The sequence below is a fragment of the Folsomia candida genome, unplaced genomic scaffold, assembly GCF_002217175.1.
Source record: "Folsomia candida strain VU population unplaced genomic scaffold, ASM221717v1 Fcan01_Sc001, whole genome shotgun sequence".
Classification (NCBI taxonomy): Eukaryota; Metazoa; Arthropoda; class Collembola; order Entomobryomorpha; family Isotomidae; genus Folsomia; species Folsomia candida.
The window spans coordinates 9617815-9638559 of record NW_019091193.1 but is presented as its reverse complement, the minus strand read 5'-3'; the positions used below and the strand labels follow the sequence as shown (position 1 = coordinate 9638559).

The 20745-nt window shown below is 35.6% G+C and overlaps 1 protein-coding gene across 4 annotated transcripts in view; it reads right to left on the bottom strand.

Moving 5' to 3' along the window:
• LOC110842028 overlaps window positions 1-20745 on the bottom strand; it is a 51981-nt gene that overhangs the window by 13442 nt on the left and 17794 nt on the right. Inside the window, exons 1-2 of one of the 4 annotated variants that reach the window (XM_022087734.2) lie at window positions 16311-17415; window positions 10030-10084 (exon numbers count right to left, since the gene is read on the bottom strand). In XM_022087734.2, the coding sequence (XP_021943426.2) occupies window positions 10030-10084; window positions 16311-16364 (109 nt within the window). In that variant the 5' untranslated portion in view covers window positions 16365-17415. Of the gene's footprint in view, window positions 1-10029; window positions 10085-16310; window positions 17416-20745 lie in introns of those variants that run through there. The other 3 variants (XM_035846113.1, XM_035846114.1, XM_035846112.1) reach the window with 3 other exon arrangements.

Sequence of the window (20745 nt, the reverse complement as noted above, 5' to 3'; positions counted from 1 at the left end):
CGTCTTTTTTATTTTCAAAGGATTTTGTAACGTCATTTAACGAGCAAAATAAGTTCGAGAAATTGATTAACATGTTTTTCGTTCTATTTTAATGCTTGCTCTTTTGTAACTGCATAAGTATACAAAATAATTGACTGATGACAACTTTTACTTTGGAGGAAAGCTTCACTGTTTGCCTATCACCGAAGTATCTCATGAGTGTACGAAAACCGTGAGGGTTCAACTCCATGGTCATATTTGCGCCCGCCACACCCACTCAAAGAGGTCAAAAGCACGAAACAATCCTTGTCTTAACTCACTAAAACCTTCGCCATAAATTCAATCTTGCTCGGATTTTTGGAGAGCGTTTGAAGATGGTGATTTTCATGGTTTGTGACCTTTTGAGTGGGTGTGGTGGGCACAAATATGACCATGAACTCAAAACCCTCCTGGGTTTTCGTACACTCTTGGGATACTACAACATTTCCACAGGGCATCAAAATCTGCTATTGGAAAGAATCGAAGTTTCCCTCCTTAGTAAACTTTAGTAACTTTATTTTTACAATTACAAGTTTTAAAATCAAACAATATCACGACAGATTTCACAATATAAACTTAATGTATGTATGCGGCGCAATAGGTCGCAAACACGCGATTGTTACAAGTTTTTTTAAATTACAAACAAGGCATTATAATTAACAGACCTAGGTATATGCATGTACAGGATACGATGATTCATCCTCATCTCTGGAATCGTGTCAGCTTATTAAATTATTCAACGAGTGTAAATATTCAAGATTGGATGGGTACATGAAATTTAAATTTTGTGCTTTACTAGCACATAGTAGCTACTGGATATAAATCATATCGAAAGACGAAATCTCGGGAGCTGTATTAAAGCCACTTTGCTAATATTTAATATGGTCACTATTAATGAAACGTTGTCCTTGGTTGATTACAGTGAAGAGATAAGAACGATTTGTCACGTTAAGTAAATGGGATAAAGTGCCCCGAATATGGAGCATTCTAATGCAAGTGCTGTTAAATGTGTCATAAATCAATTGAATTATTCAATTTATTAAAAGTTCAATTTGTCAAGAATTTAATTTCCATTAAATAAATTAAAATTAATTCCATTTCTATTAAATTATGGCTCCCTGAAGAAGATAGCAGTTTGTAGTCGAAAGCTTAGAACAGACAACTTTAAAAATGTGATCCATGAAACCCATTCAAAACTTGTTACATTAATTTCTATTATTCGAAAGATTCTGTGCGGAAAGCAATTTAATATGAAGTATTCCCAATTTTAGATTAAAAGAAGAAAATTATACTTTCGCCCAGTCTCAGAAAAATTAGCAATTTAGCATTCAACCGAATGGTTGTCAATTGCAGTAATTGAAAATTATGCTAACTGACTGCGAGTACATACATACCTATAATGAATAAGTCATTATGTATCAGTCCAATATAAGTTACGACTTCTCGTTCACTTTGAAGGTTCATTTTATCACTTTCCATTGAAATCTGAAATCTGCCGAGGGTTTGAGTTGTCTTGGCATGAGTATATGTCACGACAAATATAAAAAATTATCTGCAAAATTAGCATGATCCCGTTACATTTGTATGAATATATAAATATCAAATTAGACTGAGTCATCTTCCTTTTCCCGTAAAACGAGTGAAGAGTTGCTACTAATTTTACACATCAATGCATCCCGAGAATATTAATAATATGTCTGATGTATGTATATTAGGGTCTCCCAAGTTTGTAAAAAAGATCTGAAAAAGCGAAAAGCTAAAAAATCTGAAATCCGCTTTTTTCGCTCAATACTTGACTGTCCCGATTTTTTATCGCTTGAATACTCAGGAGCAGAGAATGGGTGGTCAAGAAACTTTGGAGTTTCTTTTAAAATTTAAATTTGCTTCATGTTGGATATGATAAAACAACTATCTAAGATCATGTAAATCCAAAAATTACCAAAATGGGATGAAAATAGGATTTTTGGCAAAGGTTTGAATGCGGTAGTTTTAGTGGTTGCAATGCTTTTCAGGGGGTGTGGCGGGCGCAGGTGGGGCAATGGAATAAAATCCTCCCTCACTTTTCATACACTCACCTGATATTGCAATATATTCCATAGGGCATCAAAATCGGGCGATGTCCCCTTAAACATGTCTCTGAGAGACTGATTTTTCACTCAAAGTAGTAAAAAGAGCGAAAAAATCATCTTAAAGTAGATTTTATTTTTGAGCAGAAAAAGCGGAAAAAAGATCGGAATCGCATGCGCAGTGCGGTTTACAAAAAGAGCGAAAAAATCGTGAGCGGAAAAAGCGATTTTTTTTACAAAGTTGGGACACCCTATTATATGTGTATGTGCTCCATAAAAATTTGAATGACGTCGATGCAATCTCGTCCATCCGTTATTTATAGGAAAATCCGGAATAAATAATATTATATTTAAAATAACGGTGTATACGTTCATATGTACGTATTTATAGCAGATAATTCATGCACGGATAGCCCAATTGTTGATAAACCCGGTTAAGGGGAGGTTGAAGACCTCAATTTTCTATCAGTCATCCAACAAATGCGGTTTTCTCCCATGTTGATGATGACGAAGGTGAATTGATGATGGTTCAATATATTGAAATTGTGTACGGAAATTGTATAGCAACAATTTCATAACAAACTACTTTGCTAAATGACTTCAGTTGTTGTAGACCATGTTTATACTACTCGATACGTCCTCGCAGGGGATGACAGGAAAACACAATATTTGTACTATGTACATACGTACTTGTGTATGTATGTATATGTACATATTTAGGAAGACTAAAGTTGAAGGGTACAATGTAACAATTTATTTAATGCACGATTTAATTACTCAACTCAACTCATCCATAGTTTACAGCTCTCTTGAGAAGTTTTGATTCGAAATAATTTTCATTTCCGTATGCATGTACACATATGTGTATTTGTACATTATGCGATTTAACTAACTCTGTATGTAACGTATTTATGTAGATGTATATATATCCGATTTCTGTCTAAATGACTAAAATAATGAATTTGGGCCATGTTAGTGCCTTTTAGAACAAGTTGTTTCACTTCGTTTAATCACAATGTTAATAGCAGCGGCAGTGTGGTTTTGTTGTTTAAACATTTTGCAGGCATTTATGTACAGTCGGATGAATGGCTGAACTTAAACCTCATCAATTGAAATGCAATTTACTTATTTAAGGTTTTGGCATGTGTGTGTGAACGAGACAAAATTCAATGTTCATATACTGTTATGGAGAGAAAACGCTGATTTCCTCCGTAGAATCAAAGAAGCAATAGTTGATACATTTACTTGTTTGATCTCACTTGTGAGGTGACTGATGTCAACCATGAGACTCATTATACAGCTAACGAAGCTTAGTCAACGAATGCATACATGAAAATACATACGTATGTATTAACGATACGGCGCATACGACAAAATATATCTTGGAATAGACTGTTTCTTTCGCGAGGATGCTTTTTGGACGTGGGAAAACAACTTTTGAACACTCATCCATGCCCACTCTCGTTCTGTTTTTCTCTCCTCTTGTTTACTCAAGTCGAATAATTATACTGGAGAATTAATTATAAATTATAACAAATGTTCCAAATAATTAATAAACTTCAACCTTCCTTCTTTAATTTATTATTTTGAACTGGTTCTTATTCTCTTCTGTAGTGATTGGGGAGTGAATTTTGTAAATTATTTTTGGTAAAATTACATTATTACGGCCTAGCTCGGATTTATTTCAGTGGACTAGCTCGGATTTGGCTGATAATTTTTGTGTAAATACCTATTATGGTCCCCTGAGCAAGAAAATACTTTTTTTTGCGGCGGTCTCGAAAATTAAAATTTCTAGAAAGCTTCGAAATTTTGTATAAAAATTATTTTTTGCCTCAGATTTTCCTGAAAATGATTTTATAGACTAATTAAACTATGCTGAACAAGAATATGAAGGATTTTTTGAAAAACATTCAATAGTAAAAAAGTTATAAATTATTGAAATTTTGTATACAAATTTTTCTTGGATGTTCCAGAGAATTTCAAGACTTTGTCTCAGTTTCCCACACGATAGGAATATTTTGTGGTAAAATCAGATTTTCGGGGTAAGATGAGATTTCTAGTTTCCAGCACTCCTAGCTAGCTCTCCTAGGTACCACTACTAGCTAGCTCTCCCAGATAGCTCTCCTAGGTAGGTAGCACTACTAGCTAGCTCTCCTAGGTAGCACTACTAGCTAGCTCTCCCAGATAGCTCTCCTAGGTAGCACTACTAGCTAGCGCTCCTTTTTCAAAAGCCATTTTCATGAAAATCTAAGAGAAAAATTATTTTTATACAAAATTTCAAAAATTTTTAGAAATTTTATTTTTTGAAACCGCCGCGAAAAAAGGTATTTTTATGCATATGGGACCTTAGGGTATTCACACAAAAAATTTCAGTCAAATCCGAGCTAGGCCGCTATACTGCAATTTTACCATAATTTCTATACCAAATTTCAAAAATTGACAACGTTTTTGTTTTTCGAGACCGCCGTGAAAAAATTGAAAACTTATTTCCGCTATTTTGATTAAATTATAACCCATAAAATGAATGATTTTCGTTCAGATCATTTGTTGTATTGTAATATGATGCACACTTTTCTGTGTGGACGTGCTCTGGTGCTAAGTGTGGAAAGGCCCGTGCACCGCACCAAGTTGAGGCAAGTTGAGCTATCTATCTAACAGAGCTACATTTCTTATCGTGTGGATAAGGCGGTTGTAGTCTGTCGGATCTTGTAATTCAAAGTACCAAATAATAGTGGCCAACAACTAAGTCTCCTTCCCTTCCTACTCAATTTCCCAAGGTATTTAGTTTAAATCCCAGACTGATATAGACTCGTTGAATTAAATGAATATAAACTTATGTAGTATCTGTATCAACAAGAAACTGAAATTCAACTTATGGTCTGACACGCATACTTATCATTCCTCCAGTTCAATGAATATCTGTGTGTATTAAATCCATTAAAAGAAATCGACTACACTTGGAAGAGTTATGGAAAATTATTGGACCAGCATTATCGAGAGAGAGAGAGACGAAGTTTACCTGTGTAATTCAAAGTGTACTTTGCCGCAGATAGCAACGCAATCTGAATCCTACAATTTCAGTATCAAATTATGGCGATGTCATTTGAAACTGGGAATTTTCGCGAATGTTCCCACCAACTTCATGTTCTAGGAATCATGGGTGTGTTGGTTTGGTGAAAGCCCTGAGAGAAAATGCACGGTTGGCTGTCTCCTCATATTTGCTCAATACTACTCACCAAGTTAGACACGTTTGCACACAAGGATAATTAATGACTGTGACATGGATTACTCATCAACCCGGCATACACACGGCCGAGCTCGTCTGGCTTCAAAGTACGGTATCAAGAAACACCACGCTGTTTATTTCTGTTTTATGTGCATATGCGATATTCATTCACTACATGTTGAAGTAGGGATGATAAAATCTCTTAAATCGTACGTAGGAGCAGAAGCAAGCGCCGTGTTGATTCAATTCCAGACTCACACATAATATTGAACTTGAAGCTAATTTGAGCCTTTCGCTGACTACACAAACCAATCTAAAGGGCCATGTTGAAAGTTAATATGATTAAAATTATCAATGTAGTTAGATGTTACTTCGGTGCGAGTGTGAAACAGGACTATCAACAAACGTGTGTCAATAAATCAGCTTCCTTCCTCCTTCCTTCCTCCCTTTGGAAAGGTTATTCCGATAATTTGTTCAAGTCAAATTGTAATCCCCTCAAAATCGTAGGCATCCTCTCTCTAACTCGTAGAAACATTCAGAATTTTGATAATGAGCATGTTCTCATTTCCAGTAAAATTATCCAGGCGCTTAAATATTTTGTGAATACCACTTCAAACTAAGACAACGAAGGAATTAAAATTGTCTGTGTAAGTAAACTGCTTCTCTTTGTTTTGCCTTTGAAGAGGCCATCCTGGTTTGGATTAGTTTCCTTTTTATATGTATTTGTCTGCTTGGGAGGAATATGGAATGACGAGAGTTGGATAGGAGACCACTGCAAATTGAAAGTTGTGCAATAAAGTGGCGTACATATTTTCTTTTGACTTGCTTCAAACAGCAAGTAAGTGGAGTGGAGAAACAAGAAAGACGGGAACACAAAGAACGAGGAAGAATTTTTCAAATTTAAACTTTTTCGTTGTACACAAAGAGGAAAAAAACAAATATTCAAATTAAATATAAATTCCAAATCTCATTTAAGTTGCTCAAATTGTTGATGTTTGAGAAGAGTAAAGAGGTGTCTGGATTTAAATTGACTAAAACGACAGTTGTTGCAATACGGTTTTGCTTCTTTTAAAAAATGTTCTTTTATTTATGATAGTTCTAATAAGAAGAAGAAGGGAACATAAGTGTCCAACCATTCCTTGGTCCTTTTTCCTGTTGAGAAGGACTTGTGCCCATTTATTTGATTTTTATGAGCAGGATGAAGCATGCCATCAAACGTGACGAACCTCCTCCTCGTTCTCTCTCTTCCCAAGTGGAGATTGAGGACTTTGAGAAGTGTACATATATTTATATAGCAAGCAGAAGAGGAGGACAACCAGAGAGGGATGAACCGGGGCAGGGAAAGTTGGCCGTGTATAGCATTAAATTTCCAACTAAATCCACTAAAGGCGTAAAGAAGGAAAGATCAAAGACAAATAGATGAGAGAAAGAAGTCCAAGAGTCACGAAGCGAGTTGTACAAGTCGAGGATGTCCAATTTTACGACTCCATGAACTCTGGTAAAAGTGCCACCATCTCCACAGCACGGGTTTTGATGGTGGAAGGTAGGATTGGATTTGATTGTGGGAAGTGAAGCGTTTGTAATTAATTTCTGAGCAGAGTCTCACATTCTCAAAATCTATTGTCTTACTTTCTTCTCCAATCCCGACAAATCCAAAGTATTTCGCCAACTTTACACAACCCCGTTCTGAACAAACCTATAAAAAGAAGGTGACACAAACCAACCCGTCAGCCAGCCACCCTTGCCCCAGCAGCAGGTCTTTTAATTTATTGAGCAAGGCAGGAAATAGTGGTTCTCCTTCTTCCTCGCTGTGCCAAATGCATAGGTAGCAGAGAAGACTTGATATTCTTTCCCTTTCTCACTTGTTTAAATATTTTGTACATTTTCCTCGTTAAAAGTCTCGAACAAACATTATTGAAAAACCCACCAAACCACCCAAAGACGATAATATCTGTAATCGGTTTGCATGTAAATATGTAGAGTCGCTTGGTTGGTCGCATAAGTTACAAGGTGATGGAATTGTATGGATATCTACATATATACATATTCAGGTTAAACCTGATTACATGTGACAATGACTCCCGTCGTGTCCCCTTCTGCTTTGTGTGAGCTACTTAAAAGCAAATTGGAATGAAGTCAGAAACATTACGGCATAAAATATTGTCACTGTCATCCTAAAGCTTCTGGATCTTCTCCCGGCATAAAATAAAACATGAGCAAGACGTGACGTGTTGGGCAATCAACCACTTTCTTTTCCATTTCGTACATGTATACGTGCGTATATATGTATGCACGGATGTTCATACTTTTCTAGGGTATACAGGTCAACTTGAATAGTTCAACGTAACTGGGGCAGTCTTTTTTGAAGTACCACCATCATCACCACTACTCTAAAGGAAATCCTTAAGATCAACATAAATATTATACTTAGCGGGTAATATTCATCTTTTCTGTCAGCTTTCTCTTTTCTTCCTCACTTTGAAGTAGCTTTCCTCGTCCTCTTGAAACGGGTCTACCCTTTCTTTATACATATTTTTCCTTTCTCTCTCTCTCGGAAATGCACCTTGACTAATGTCATATGAAATATCTTTGTTGTAATAAACTTAAATTGACAAACAAAAACTACTCAGTCGGCTGACTCGAGAGAGACCCCTTGGGCAGCTTTTATGATGTTCGAGTTGGAATAAACTTGTCTTAAGTACTCTTTGTTTTTCGCTTCAATGTCTAACAATATTTCTATCATCTCACAACTTGAGTTGGGATGGGCTGGACTGTTATAAAAAATTAAAGTCTGCTTTGACTCCATATTGTGTGTGCCTTTCACTTAGTGTTCATCACTCATTGCACATGAAGTAGTAGTCTGCAATTTCTCAGCGTTGCTGGAAAAGTTGAGAATTATGTTCCTTCCTGCTCTTGTCCTAATCAATTCATATGAAAATATACAACTAGACGTTTAAGCATACTCCATCATCATCTCCAGTCCACTTGACTTGGCTTTGGCTTTTCAAAGTAAAGTTGAAATTGTTTCACAATTTTATCACATGCGGATGTACGAATTGGTACGAAGCTGCTTCTGTCGCATAACACTACATCACTCCTCTCCGGATGGAATGGATTGCTTTGAACAGTTCAAACAAAATGGAAAGCCGACCAATTTTTTCCGCGATCCTTCCCAACTGCGAAAAAGAGCGTGTCATTTATTGTTCATCTTTCCAACTGTGATGATACATCATACTCTTATTATGTCGCCCTCAATGCGTGGAATGCCAAAGTTGACACCTCATTTCTTTCAAGTGAACCAGCCAAGCCAAAAAACCAAGCTATGCAGTTACACTAAAGTTGATGGCAGTGCAGTGGTGGGCCCATTGTACATACTTTGACGACAACGACGATACATATGCACAACTATGTTCAGGATAATGGTGCGACCCCATTATTATTACTCGCGCTAACCAACTGAGGCATATTAACTGATGGAAAATGTTTCTATTTTGTGTTCTTGGATCGGATGAGAAATGGAAAGGTTAAAGTTGTACACATTGGTGGAATGGTTCCAATAACTATTGGTTTGATGTGATTTATACAACATCATTAGGCAACATTTTGATGTCGTTGTTTGCAAAACCAAAGTTGTGTTTCGAAAACAAAGGCACTGTGATTCTTTTAATATAGATACATTGTATCCGTATATAAGCTGTATTTACTCGTCAGATACAATAATGACATTTTTTTAAGGATGCAGGAACGGCGGAATCATGTAAAAACAATTCTGAAAAATATTTCAAAGCAAAGAAGATGTTTATATGATACCTATCTTAATCACGTAATTGTGTTTACTGTTTATACATATGAGCACTAGAGCCTATTATGTTGCTTGCCTTGATGGAATGCTGAGGAGGCCAACAAATAATAAACTTCCACCGCACTTAAGAAGTTAGTGTAGTCACTGGGCATCCAATCGCATGGAATATAACATTATTCTGATTAATAAGGACATTAAGCTCTGCCGTTACACGGGTCTATGACGCCTTAAATAATATCAAAGTCACATCCTCATATCAATGCAAATTTATAACAACCACACGTCCACCACCAAAAGCGCAAGAAACGACCAATCGACTTATTCGCACCTCGTTCCAAGTTCAATCTCAATGAAGGGACATGACATTGCAAAGGCAATTATGAGTTATGAAATTGGATGCAGCAGATTTCCTTTCAGAAGGATATTTATCAACAATTGCGGTAATACAAAACAATCCTAACGAGCTCAGCTACAATAACAATATGAAGTTTGTTCCGTAGCCCCAAGACATGAACAAATGTCTAATAACGAGGTTTGATACGTGTAAAATGACCTTCAGGTCCAAAACAGGCAAAGTTTGACTTTTGATAACAAGGATTTGTGCATTGTAATGTAATTCGTTTTTGACAGAATTCAAGTGCATTCGCAGCTCGCTCCAGAAACAAAAAAAAAAACAAATCCTGTTATTTTATATCTGTTATTTTATATTTCCGTGCTCTCTATCTGAGAAAATGTCTTAAATATCGCGTTTTTCTCGTTTCCTTTTTTTCTCTCATTTTATTTGATAGAGAGACTCAATTGGTAATATGCATACGTAGCATTTTTAGCTAACTCACTAACATGAAAACTACTGTAGTTTACACGACTTGAACATAGTAATAGCAAAATTATGCAAAAAGAATGTATTGGTGGGTTACCTGGTATACTGATATTAATTCCATCCGCGGAGTCTTGTTTGTTGAATGTCAACCCCTGAAACAAAAAAAATATTACGACTTATGTACTAAAAATTACGCACATAACACAATCAAAGAAGGTATTTATTTATCCCATGGCCAAAATCAATACTCACTACATGCATATTTCACAATATGCGATGATGATGATATTCATGGAGCACCAAAATAAAAAACACCTCAAACGTTTATGATTGAAATAATATGGTTTATCAACTAGTGCAAATCTTGTGATCACGTTCGGCGTACTTTACTCGCTTGTTTAAATGCAATGTTAAAGATTAGAAATAACACACGTACATATTTACGTACGTATATTTGCATGGCGTGGATGCATTGAGTCATAGAAGTAGCAGTTCGGTAGCAGAAACAACCACGTTTAATTCTAATTTAATTCTCGGAGCGATGTTCTTCTCATCCTTCCGAGTATCAGAACATTTATTTCATTTTGGAAGGGCGGCTACCATCAGTAGAATCGACGATGATAATAATTCAGAGAATAATGTCATTTTGCATCATGTCGAATCATTTTTATCAAATTACAGACAACAAGAGTTGAAACACGGTACAATTTGTGATTACAACAAAACGAATGTTTATAAAGTGTGACAAGGTCTCACTGACTGAGAACTAAATAAGGTCAGGATAGAAATAGCTCGTCAATTTTTGTACCACAACGTTGAAAATATATTATTGCCAAAATAAAATCAAACGTAAATATTATTGCCAATGTTATTGAATAGTAATTTAAATTACACGAAACTAAAATTTGTGGGATTGATGAAGGTCTGCTTGTTATAGAAGTTTAACTTAGCATGCAAAAATATTTCTGACAAGTTGCGTACCACATAAATACGAGTTTAAATACTTCGCATGTTTACACACTACATACATGCATAATATATATTCAGACTGCATAAACTCATTTCCAGAACCAATTTGCACCTGTCATTTTATTTAGTAGGGTACAAAGCTGTACTACGCCCGATTTATGTTAATATTAAAAGCTGCGTTGAAACTCAGGAGGACAACCCTTCACCGACAGAATCACCGATCTTGATGCCCTTTGGATATGTTGTAGTCCTAGGTGAGTCTAGCAAAAGTGAAGAAGGATTTCATTCCATGGCCCCATTTGCGACCGCCACACCCACTCAAAGGTGCGAAAACACCAAAAATACCCTGTCTTCGTTCATTCAAAAAATCACCAAAAATCCAATTTTGATCGGATTTTCATAATTTAAGCGTTTTTGTGATCTTAGATACTTGCTTTATCATATTCAATAGCAAACTCAATTTTTTTAATTTTTTGAATATTTTCGAAAATTTCCTGATCAGGGGTATGCCTTCGAAAAAATCAAAATTTCAAAAAAATCGAGTTTGCTATTGGATATGATAAAGAAACTATCTAAGATCACAAAAATGCTTAAATTATGAAAATCAGATCAAAATTGGATTTTTGGTGATTTTTAGAATGAACGAAAACAGGGTATTTTTCGTGTTTTTCGCACCTTTGAGTGGGTGTGGCGGTCGCAAATGGGGCCATGGAATGAAATCCTTCTTCACTTTTGCTAGACTCACCTAGGACTACAACATATCCAAAGGGCATCAAGATCGGTGATTCTGTCGGTGAAGGGTTGTCCTCAGTTTTTTTGGTATACCTATAAACTAACTTTCAAAATGGTAATAGAATATATTTTTCCAGCATTAACATTAGAATGAAAGTATTTTATTTCATTCAGGATTTGAAATTTTCTTCACCCTGGATATAGTTACTCGTCCTAGAACCCTTTTAAGAGCTCATACAGCCAAGCAAATAATAATTTCCATAAAAATTTTGACCAGAGATAGGACGGCAACATGCAGAAATGAACACTTGTGAATTGAAAATGTCGTACAGCTTTGACGAGTATTTTTGTACCCGTAAATTACGCCGTGACTGATATTACATATCAGTATGTATTGCATATTATTCTTTATCAGTAAATCTCAACATCCGATTAAATTGAAATCGATCGTAAGCATCGTCATCACTCACTTTTTGCATTCATTCATGAATATTCACTGGTAATATGTATATTTGCATATATCTGCCGATTTACATTCCATTGTTACAAAATCTACAGTGCAGACTTTTCACTTCCTACATATTTAATTTCGTAAACCAGTGTAGGTTACCCTTATCGAAACTCCTGATAGTGCAAAAGTGTCATCGGTATCCATTTAAATGACGCACACTGGTCAACCACTGGACCGATATCATATATACGCATTTTTCAGATTAAAAAGTCAAGAAAGCTGACAACTGTAGTAACTCGCATAGAAATAACAGACTCACTTATTTGAATTGTATAACTGCGTAAAGTACGATCATTAATTACAAACACATAATATATATGAGTAGTAGACTAGTTGCTTTGAAATATGATTTAGTTTCAAAACATTTGACCAAGGATTAATATTTCCAACAAATTCACGACCAGTTTGCATTTTTCTTTAACAACCTTTAACGACAATACCGGTACTATTAAATATTTCAGTTAGTCGTTAAAACCCTCTTTGTGTTTGTACCATGGATTTTTATAAATTGCACAAAACAGTTTGCCCTACTTTTCATTTACGTTTTATGCTCCGCATTCTCTATTTAGTGTTTCTATTTTTTAACAATATGCAATATAAGAATGTATACTGCTGTTTACCAATGCTTAATTGTTTTGTAAGCAGCATTGGAAATTTTTATGACTTGTTACATACATTTGGCCGATATATCTCGATGCATAAATAGACACGTCGCATTTCTGCGTAGAAATTGAAAAGAGTTAGTAAGTAAAACAAGTTGAAGTTTTATGACGAACTTGACTCTATTAAATTGTTCCTACATAAAAGATTTTCTGTTGTAATCTTTTTTCGTCCAATTGAGAAATTTGTAAAACTTTTCCTGAAACTATTTTCCTGCATAAATGTATTGGTTATGAAATTCTCTTGCTAAAAGCAAATTGCTTTCACTCTTTCAGCACGTGATATGTATGTATTGCATGGATTACAGCTTCGGGTCATTTAGTAGTGAAGTTAGTTTAGTTTTATTTGGTCGGAATACAATTTAGAATGTGCAATATAATTGGGATAAATGGTACAATTTGTCGTTTTTAATGTTGAAATTTCAACATTCAACGCTCATTAATGAAACCATGTAATGCAATTTTTTAGGATTGACGTGCCGTGGGGCAATGTAGAAATGTCTATATTTCCACCATTGCCACCCATCTACGTAATCTGTACTTGTAAACGAAAGCAGTCTATATTTTTCTGTTCATGAACCCTTTGTTATGTTCTCACATACAAATAATGCCTCTCCCACCACCTACAAGTTTGACAGTTCCTTGAGATCCTTTATATTTAGGCAGCTGCTGCTGCTACTGAGGGGGAATGAATCTAACAAAGTGCCAAGATTGGAATTCTGAACAAGTTTCTTTTTGCGAATGTGAATTTAACATGGCACTCCTCCGCTTCTGCCACTCGTATTATAAAAGAGTCCACAACAGCAGCATCCGAATGTGTCAACTCAAATTCATTCAATACCTTGCGTCCTCACAGAACGGGTGTTTTTGGATTGGATTCGAAGGCAGCAGAAGAAGATGTCACATTCCTTAATGCAATCAACAAGTAATTTAACTCGTCTCTCTCTCTTCCTTCCTCTAGTCGTGTGTACATATGTATTTGGTCGTCCAATTTTATACCCTGCTCAACCAACCATATCTGCAAAAATTGGATCCTTCTACATCCGTTCCCTCTTCTCCACACCTAATTTTAATTCTTCACTTGGAGTGAATCTCATTTCAGCCCGATCTCATTGCCTATTTCTTATTTTACTTGAGACGTATGCAAAGTATTTCTCTGGAGAATTTACTCTTCGAAATTAAGAAAGTGTGTGATGCTATCGTCATACATTGTACGTAGCGACGATGACGATCATAAGCCATATAATGGATAAGCATACCAAGTATTTATACTGAGAACCTCTGCCTAAATATAGTGGCAAACATGTAAATATGCAACTAGTGAATGGCACCCGAGCTTCTCAGAGAGTATATTGTCACCCACGATCATTGACATCACTGGTGTCGCGTTGCTTTTGTGAACTATTTCTACAAAATTTCTAAATGTCAATTAATTGTGGCCGCCGTCCAATTTCAAGGATAAAATCAACAGTTACACAGAACAGAAGTTTCTAGAAATCGGATAGCTCGTATAATATTTATGTGCATATGTACTGACACATATACTGTAGGTTACTTGTTTTTGGGAAGCATGACTCTCTTTTAGTTTGAATCAACACAAATTCTCTCGTTTCTGCGAATAAAATATCATCATGGTAAAGTTGGATAAAGGTCTACTTTTTATAAAATTCGCAGCATTCTACTTTCCACATGTGGGACGAATACATATACACATTTTGTTGTTAAGAATAACACTACGCATGCAAGATTGGCAAGATATGACTCTGGCTTCACTATTTTGCTTTCATTATAAAAGTTTTACTAAGAGAATTTATTTCTTGCCACACCGAGACTTCCAACCGAGAATATAATTCACAGGGGTCATAAATTATAGAAATAAGCAGTCTTAACTCTCACAGTCTACGAAATACTTGGCGTCATATCTTTGTAATTTTTGCAACATTTATTTGCATATATGAAATGGACCGACGTATTTAAATGACATCACTTATTGTGTGACGTGTGACCTCGCAAGTTCATAAACTCTTTAGCCACTGTCTCTCCGGAATAACAAACCGTTCTCTTAAAAAACTCTATTTACATACAAAATATCTGCGATGGTCTCGACTTTCAGAATTCGATTAAACCAAAAATTCTTCATGAGTGCGAGTCAAAAAATTTATTACGATTAAGACGTGTCACTCAAAAATGAGACTAGTTTTAAGAACACGGCCTATGGCGACAATGGCGTATCCGATTGTATCCATGATCCGTTTAAAATTGAAGTCATATAGTTGAAGATCACTTCGCTGAAGCTCTTATGTAAATAAAAAAATAAACTTCTTCTGACAACTATCTGGTGTCTATCAGGATGTTTTGTTACGTAAAATGTTTGACATTCTTGTGCGCTGCGAATGTCAATCCATGAGCAGCTTAGATAGTACTTCTGGTGTTTACAGAATGCAATTTTTTTCTCACACGCATTAATTATTAGATTCTTAAGGATCCTATTTTTAACTTTGTACTATCTATGTTGCTGAATTAATTAATTGTATTGTACTGCAGGAATCCACTTTATGACAATCCTATTTTGACCTGATTATGAAATGGAAAAATAGGAACTTGGAAACTTTCATTGAGAACATAACCTTTCCAGATTTTGGTTAATATTAATGGGCTGATTTGAAGAACAAGGTGGCATTTTATGTATATATTTATTATTGGGAATCATATTTGAAAGCTATTTCTAGCCATATTTTCCAACTCCTGGGAGAACCAAGTAGTAAAAATAGGCTCCAGTTGTTATTACAGGCGTTAAATTGATAGATATTATTAGTATATTTCCATATTTTATGTTAACTGCGAGCTATAAAAATTGAATATTTAAAATGCAAAACTGAGGTGATGCGCTGTAAAGTTTTTGTAACCACTAAAATTTAAATATTTTGTTTCTGGTCTGCAGAAGGCTCTCAATTCGAGATCCAAATGTTACCATGATCTGCTACTGCGACTCTATGGATGGAGCTATTGATGACTATTTAGATCCATGCACTTGTGTAAAATAAATGCTGCGATATATGCATTGTGATTCGCAGCACTTTCTTATAGCGAAAAATTTCCGTACGCAGCAACACATATCATTATGAAATGCAAATTTTAGTGTATTTGATGTTCTGCACGGTTCAGCAAACTCATAATAAACATTCGACTTTCAGAATGAGCAACACACCCTTTTTCTAATGTGCACTTCTTTATTTGCCACTTGTACCGGAAATAAATATTGCTTTATTAGCTGACATAGAAGATTATGCGCAGGATAACTTTGGCACGGAGGCACATTTTTAAGTGTTGGATTTTCTAAACTGACACGAAAGGCAAATGAGCGAGAGTAGCACAGGTACACACACATATCTATTAATGTACGCAATGCGTATTATTGAAAATTATGTATGCCGGTGGCTAAACACTCCCATTTTTATGAACAGCGTACTAAATTCGCTCTATTTTCATATTGAACAAAGAATTTACCTTTGGTTGCTTCACTGGGAAGGCGTCATTTCCAAAATGCACAATTACTGCCATACATTTTATGCTTAAATACACGAATAGCAAATTCAACAGAGCGAATGCAAACTTGACAGTGCTATCAAATTAACTTGTTTATTTCTTCAAAAGTAAGGCAACACTTATTAAAACTGTCAATAAAACATTTTTTGATTAACTTAAACGTTGAATAACTCTGTTTCATGTATTTCATTATTTACAAACTTGTTTAAATCTTACTTCAACCGTACTTTGTATATATGTATTTATGGAGAACTTCAAAGTCAAAGCAATCAAGGTACATCCACCGTTGCAACGACTACCAGAAGCACGCACGTGTTATCATCAATATTTAACTACGAGGATTAGTTTTTTTTCTGACCTAATCACGTAATTTTTGTCAAACTTTCAATACGTACATGCATAAATACGTACACACACATGGAGTATCATGGAGTGAACCCCGAAATAAAATTAAGAAATTAGAGTTGAGAGTCACGAACTAGAAGCAGAAAGGATTGAACAATCAATTGGAGATTGGAACAGAGTTTAATGAAATCTAATTTGAGAGAGAGAGACACTTATTGTTATCGCTGTCACCACCAATGCCATTTTCAGCTCACCACGCAATGAAGGATTGTCAATTCAATGGAGAACGTGTCTGTATGCGAGAACCACTTCTTCTTCTCCTCCAATTAAATGTTCAAGGAAATATTTAATTAGAAAAGTACATCTTGTTGCACAACCTTGTGTTAAAACAACTTCACCACTCTACAGCTCAATGCAAAATGCTCAGTGTGCGAATGAGGTTGTGGTCACAGATTCAGAATGCAAGCCTCGCTGGATGCTGGTCGAAATTTGAGGTTAGGTTAGATTGGGAACCAATGTTTAGTCGAATGTTGTTTAATTTTGCTTGTATGTATGTTGTGTTTAGCAGTGATTGCAGTTTGGCTTGGTGGGAGCTATCTCACAAAGTTTACACCAACTCTTCATCAGTAAAGCGAATAAACCTCAGCATCAGGTTAATCAGAACTAGGAGGGAGCAATATCATCGCACCAAGCACATTATTATTATTACGGTGGCATCTTGCAGTTTTGGCAAAAGCATCGGTCGGGATGCAGGGGTTGGCAGTCAACTAGTGAGTTACTGAGGTAAGCCAAAAGAGCTTCCTTTTATTATTATTTAGTCGTAGTGGAGCAGTAGGAGTTGTAAAGTACGTTATATCTTTAACAGAGGTTGGTTGGTAAATAAATGCATCATATCCCATGTCACATTTGAACCTGGCACAGATGTACATTTACAAGTCCATGATATTATATTATTGGTTCGCCTGCTTCTCTTCCGACAGTTGAAGTTGTGTGCCAACTGCCTGATATCCAACTAAAAGTTATGAAAAGTGAGTTGGCGTGTGTTGTTTGGAACTTATTGCTCTCATGTTGGCGTATGAATGAGCCAGTGAAGATTAATCCGAGCACTTTGCGAATTACTGTTAAGCCTGGATGAAAATGTTAAATAATTGTTAGTGCGTAGTTGGGCTTCTCGCTCACATTATACAATTTCTGCACTTGATACACAACAACACGAGTACATAACATACACCAACCAACTACATACACAGCCCTGGCTGACTCTATTTTATATTCATTCCAGTAATAAAGGTTTTGCTGTGTGGACATTAATTCAGCTTTGCATAATGTAATTTATTCAAGATTCTGTAATTGTCAATTACATAACATCGTCACGAATATGATGTGTGTGGAACTTGTCAAAGTCAAATCTCAGATGCCCTCTCCTCCTAATCTTTAATTCTTCAATTCACTACGTTGGACAGTAAGTACACAGGATTACTTATGATATTCAATTCTGTTCGCAGTGTTAATGGAACATTTTTAATACATGAATTTATCAAATTGGCGTTAAATATTTTGCAATTTAAGACCAATTTGTGTATGCCTTATGTATGTATCAGCCTATGAAAAAGGTGCACATGCATGCAGTACACATAATTCCTTCAATAAATCAGCATTGAAACACTCCCGCAAATTCTATACATTTTTGCATCGTTTTGCTTCCTCCAAAAGAGAAAAAAACTGAGGTTGAAGACGGAAATGTTTATTATTTTAAAACACCCCACTTATTTTGCCTCTCCCATTCATCACTAATCAGGACCATTTATCTTGACATTTTGCAGTGAACGAACATTTATTTGTCATTAATATTGCAATATCAACAATAAAAAAGTATGTATGTTCCAAAATAAATGCATGTTTAATTATATTGTGGGTGTTGTTGGTGTGATTTTTCTTGTAATAAACTGCAGTAATTGTAAATCATGTCTGACATGAAGTAGGGCATACTAATACCAACCACCAATGTACACGTGGGATCAATTTAATATGATAAGTAACAGATAAATTATACTGCCATAATAATAATGATTACTGCCTATATTCACTACAATTACCCTCATAAATGAAAGATGAGCTGCATTTGTAGTAACTAAATATATCATGCAAAATACCGATATCCTTGTAACAGGACCTAATGATTGGAGAACTGCACACATAATTTACCACCCAAATATTTGCTATACATATACAACTGATATTTATGACTGCTAAACAAAAACCTACTGCACTACGCACTCTTATATATGCAAATATGTACGTAGTTACGGCAGGTTCATATACATACGTATATATACTCAAATGTATGCTCTCGTGCATTTGTGATGGCTAATTTTACCATTCAAAATGAACAACCCAAACTAACAATAGAAATTAGGCATAGGATCCATGACATAACGATAACGAGGCTTCGTTTTCAGTGCAAGTTTGCACGTGGAGATGCTTCGCCAAATTGGGTTGAGTGGATCGGATACACTAAAAAATGCATAAAAAGTGGAACGATGCTTCGAGTGGCGTCCTCCAGGTAACATTTTGGCAGGGCGTCCTTTTTTAAATTAAAAAATGCTACAATACCACTACCTCAACTCATTTAGTTATTAAATTTCCACTATTTCGACACGTATGTATGTATACCAATAAAAAATTACTTTCAGCAAACAGCCCTGGCCCGATTTCTACAATGCTCCGTTTAAACCCTAATTGAGATTTACATAAGCACACATTAAACCCATCTAAATACACTCTTCAACATGATGACAAATGCAATTTTTCTGGCGCAAAATTATTAAGCAAACGTCAAAATGGTACAAGCTGGTCTCCTGGGTCAACTACCTGAACTTTGTATATAACTAAACGACGAAAAAAAGAGTACATATTGACAATTAGTCACTCCGACTGCGAAGCGAACCAATATATTCAACTTGTTAATCATCAACGCGAAAACCAGGTGAGCAAATACGGAACGGGAAGTTGACTCCTTTTGCACTTGGTTAGGTCACTTTACTACCGGGTTGCTATTGTTAGAATGGAATGTATATCTTCCGCCTCATTATTCATCATCGAACTTTGCGAATAAATATTATTCTATTTTACGTGTAAATATTTTAAACGATTTTTATTGACTACATATTTCGTAGGATGCCGAAGGCTCTGCTTTTCATCAAAGCTTTATTAACTGCATAAATAATGCATACTGGGTACGAAAATTAATGAACAATTTGATACATAAATCGATCGGATGATGTCAGACAAATGAGCTAATAAGTGGCTAATTAGTGTAATGATTAAGTAATTAAATTATGTTTTGACTTTTCTGCTTTTATGTATAGGAATTTGATGAATTAATTCACATCTTCTTTTTCACTTTACATCCAAAATATCACCATCAAGATACGTTACCTCATGGCAATATTTAGATTTTATAATCATCATTCCAAAAGTCGGTACATGTGTCTAAATGACTGCGTCGAATAGAGGTGGTCCACATCCAGAAGTTAAATAAGTAAGTACATATCTTTCCTCGAACGGTATATTTGATGGCTGATTTACAACGGTGCTTCTGACAAAATTGCCTGGGTCATAGTGCAATAGTAATGGTTGCTGATTTATCACTTCCGATCGAGGGTAGCCTCGTTTCATCTCCGTGTCTTGGTTGGATTGTCTCAGTAGATTTGTGACACACTAACAAAGCCTCACCTCACTTTCCTCGCCAAATATCGGGGCTTTTTTGTGTGGGGCTTGGCTGCCTCCGTATTTCAGTCAATATTCTGGATGAACATCTTTCTCATAAAATTCAATGGCTTCTTTTTCCTATATAGCTAACGGCTCTCCTGGGATTTCTCCGTCTCTCTGTTGGCTTTACATTCTGCAATGGTAGTTTCGCATGGTGAAATGTAATCACCTCCAACCGGATAAAGACGCCTTGTCAATAAACGATGAATGTTTTCTAAGCTTGTCAAAAAACATTAGTAGAAACTATAAATTTTTTTATCTCAAACGAAAAGTAGAACCT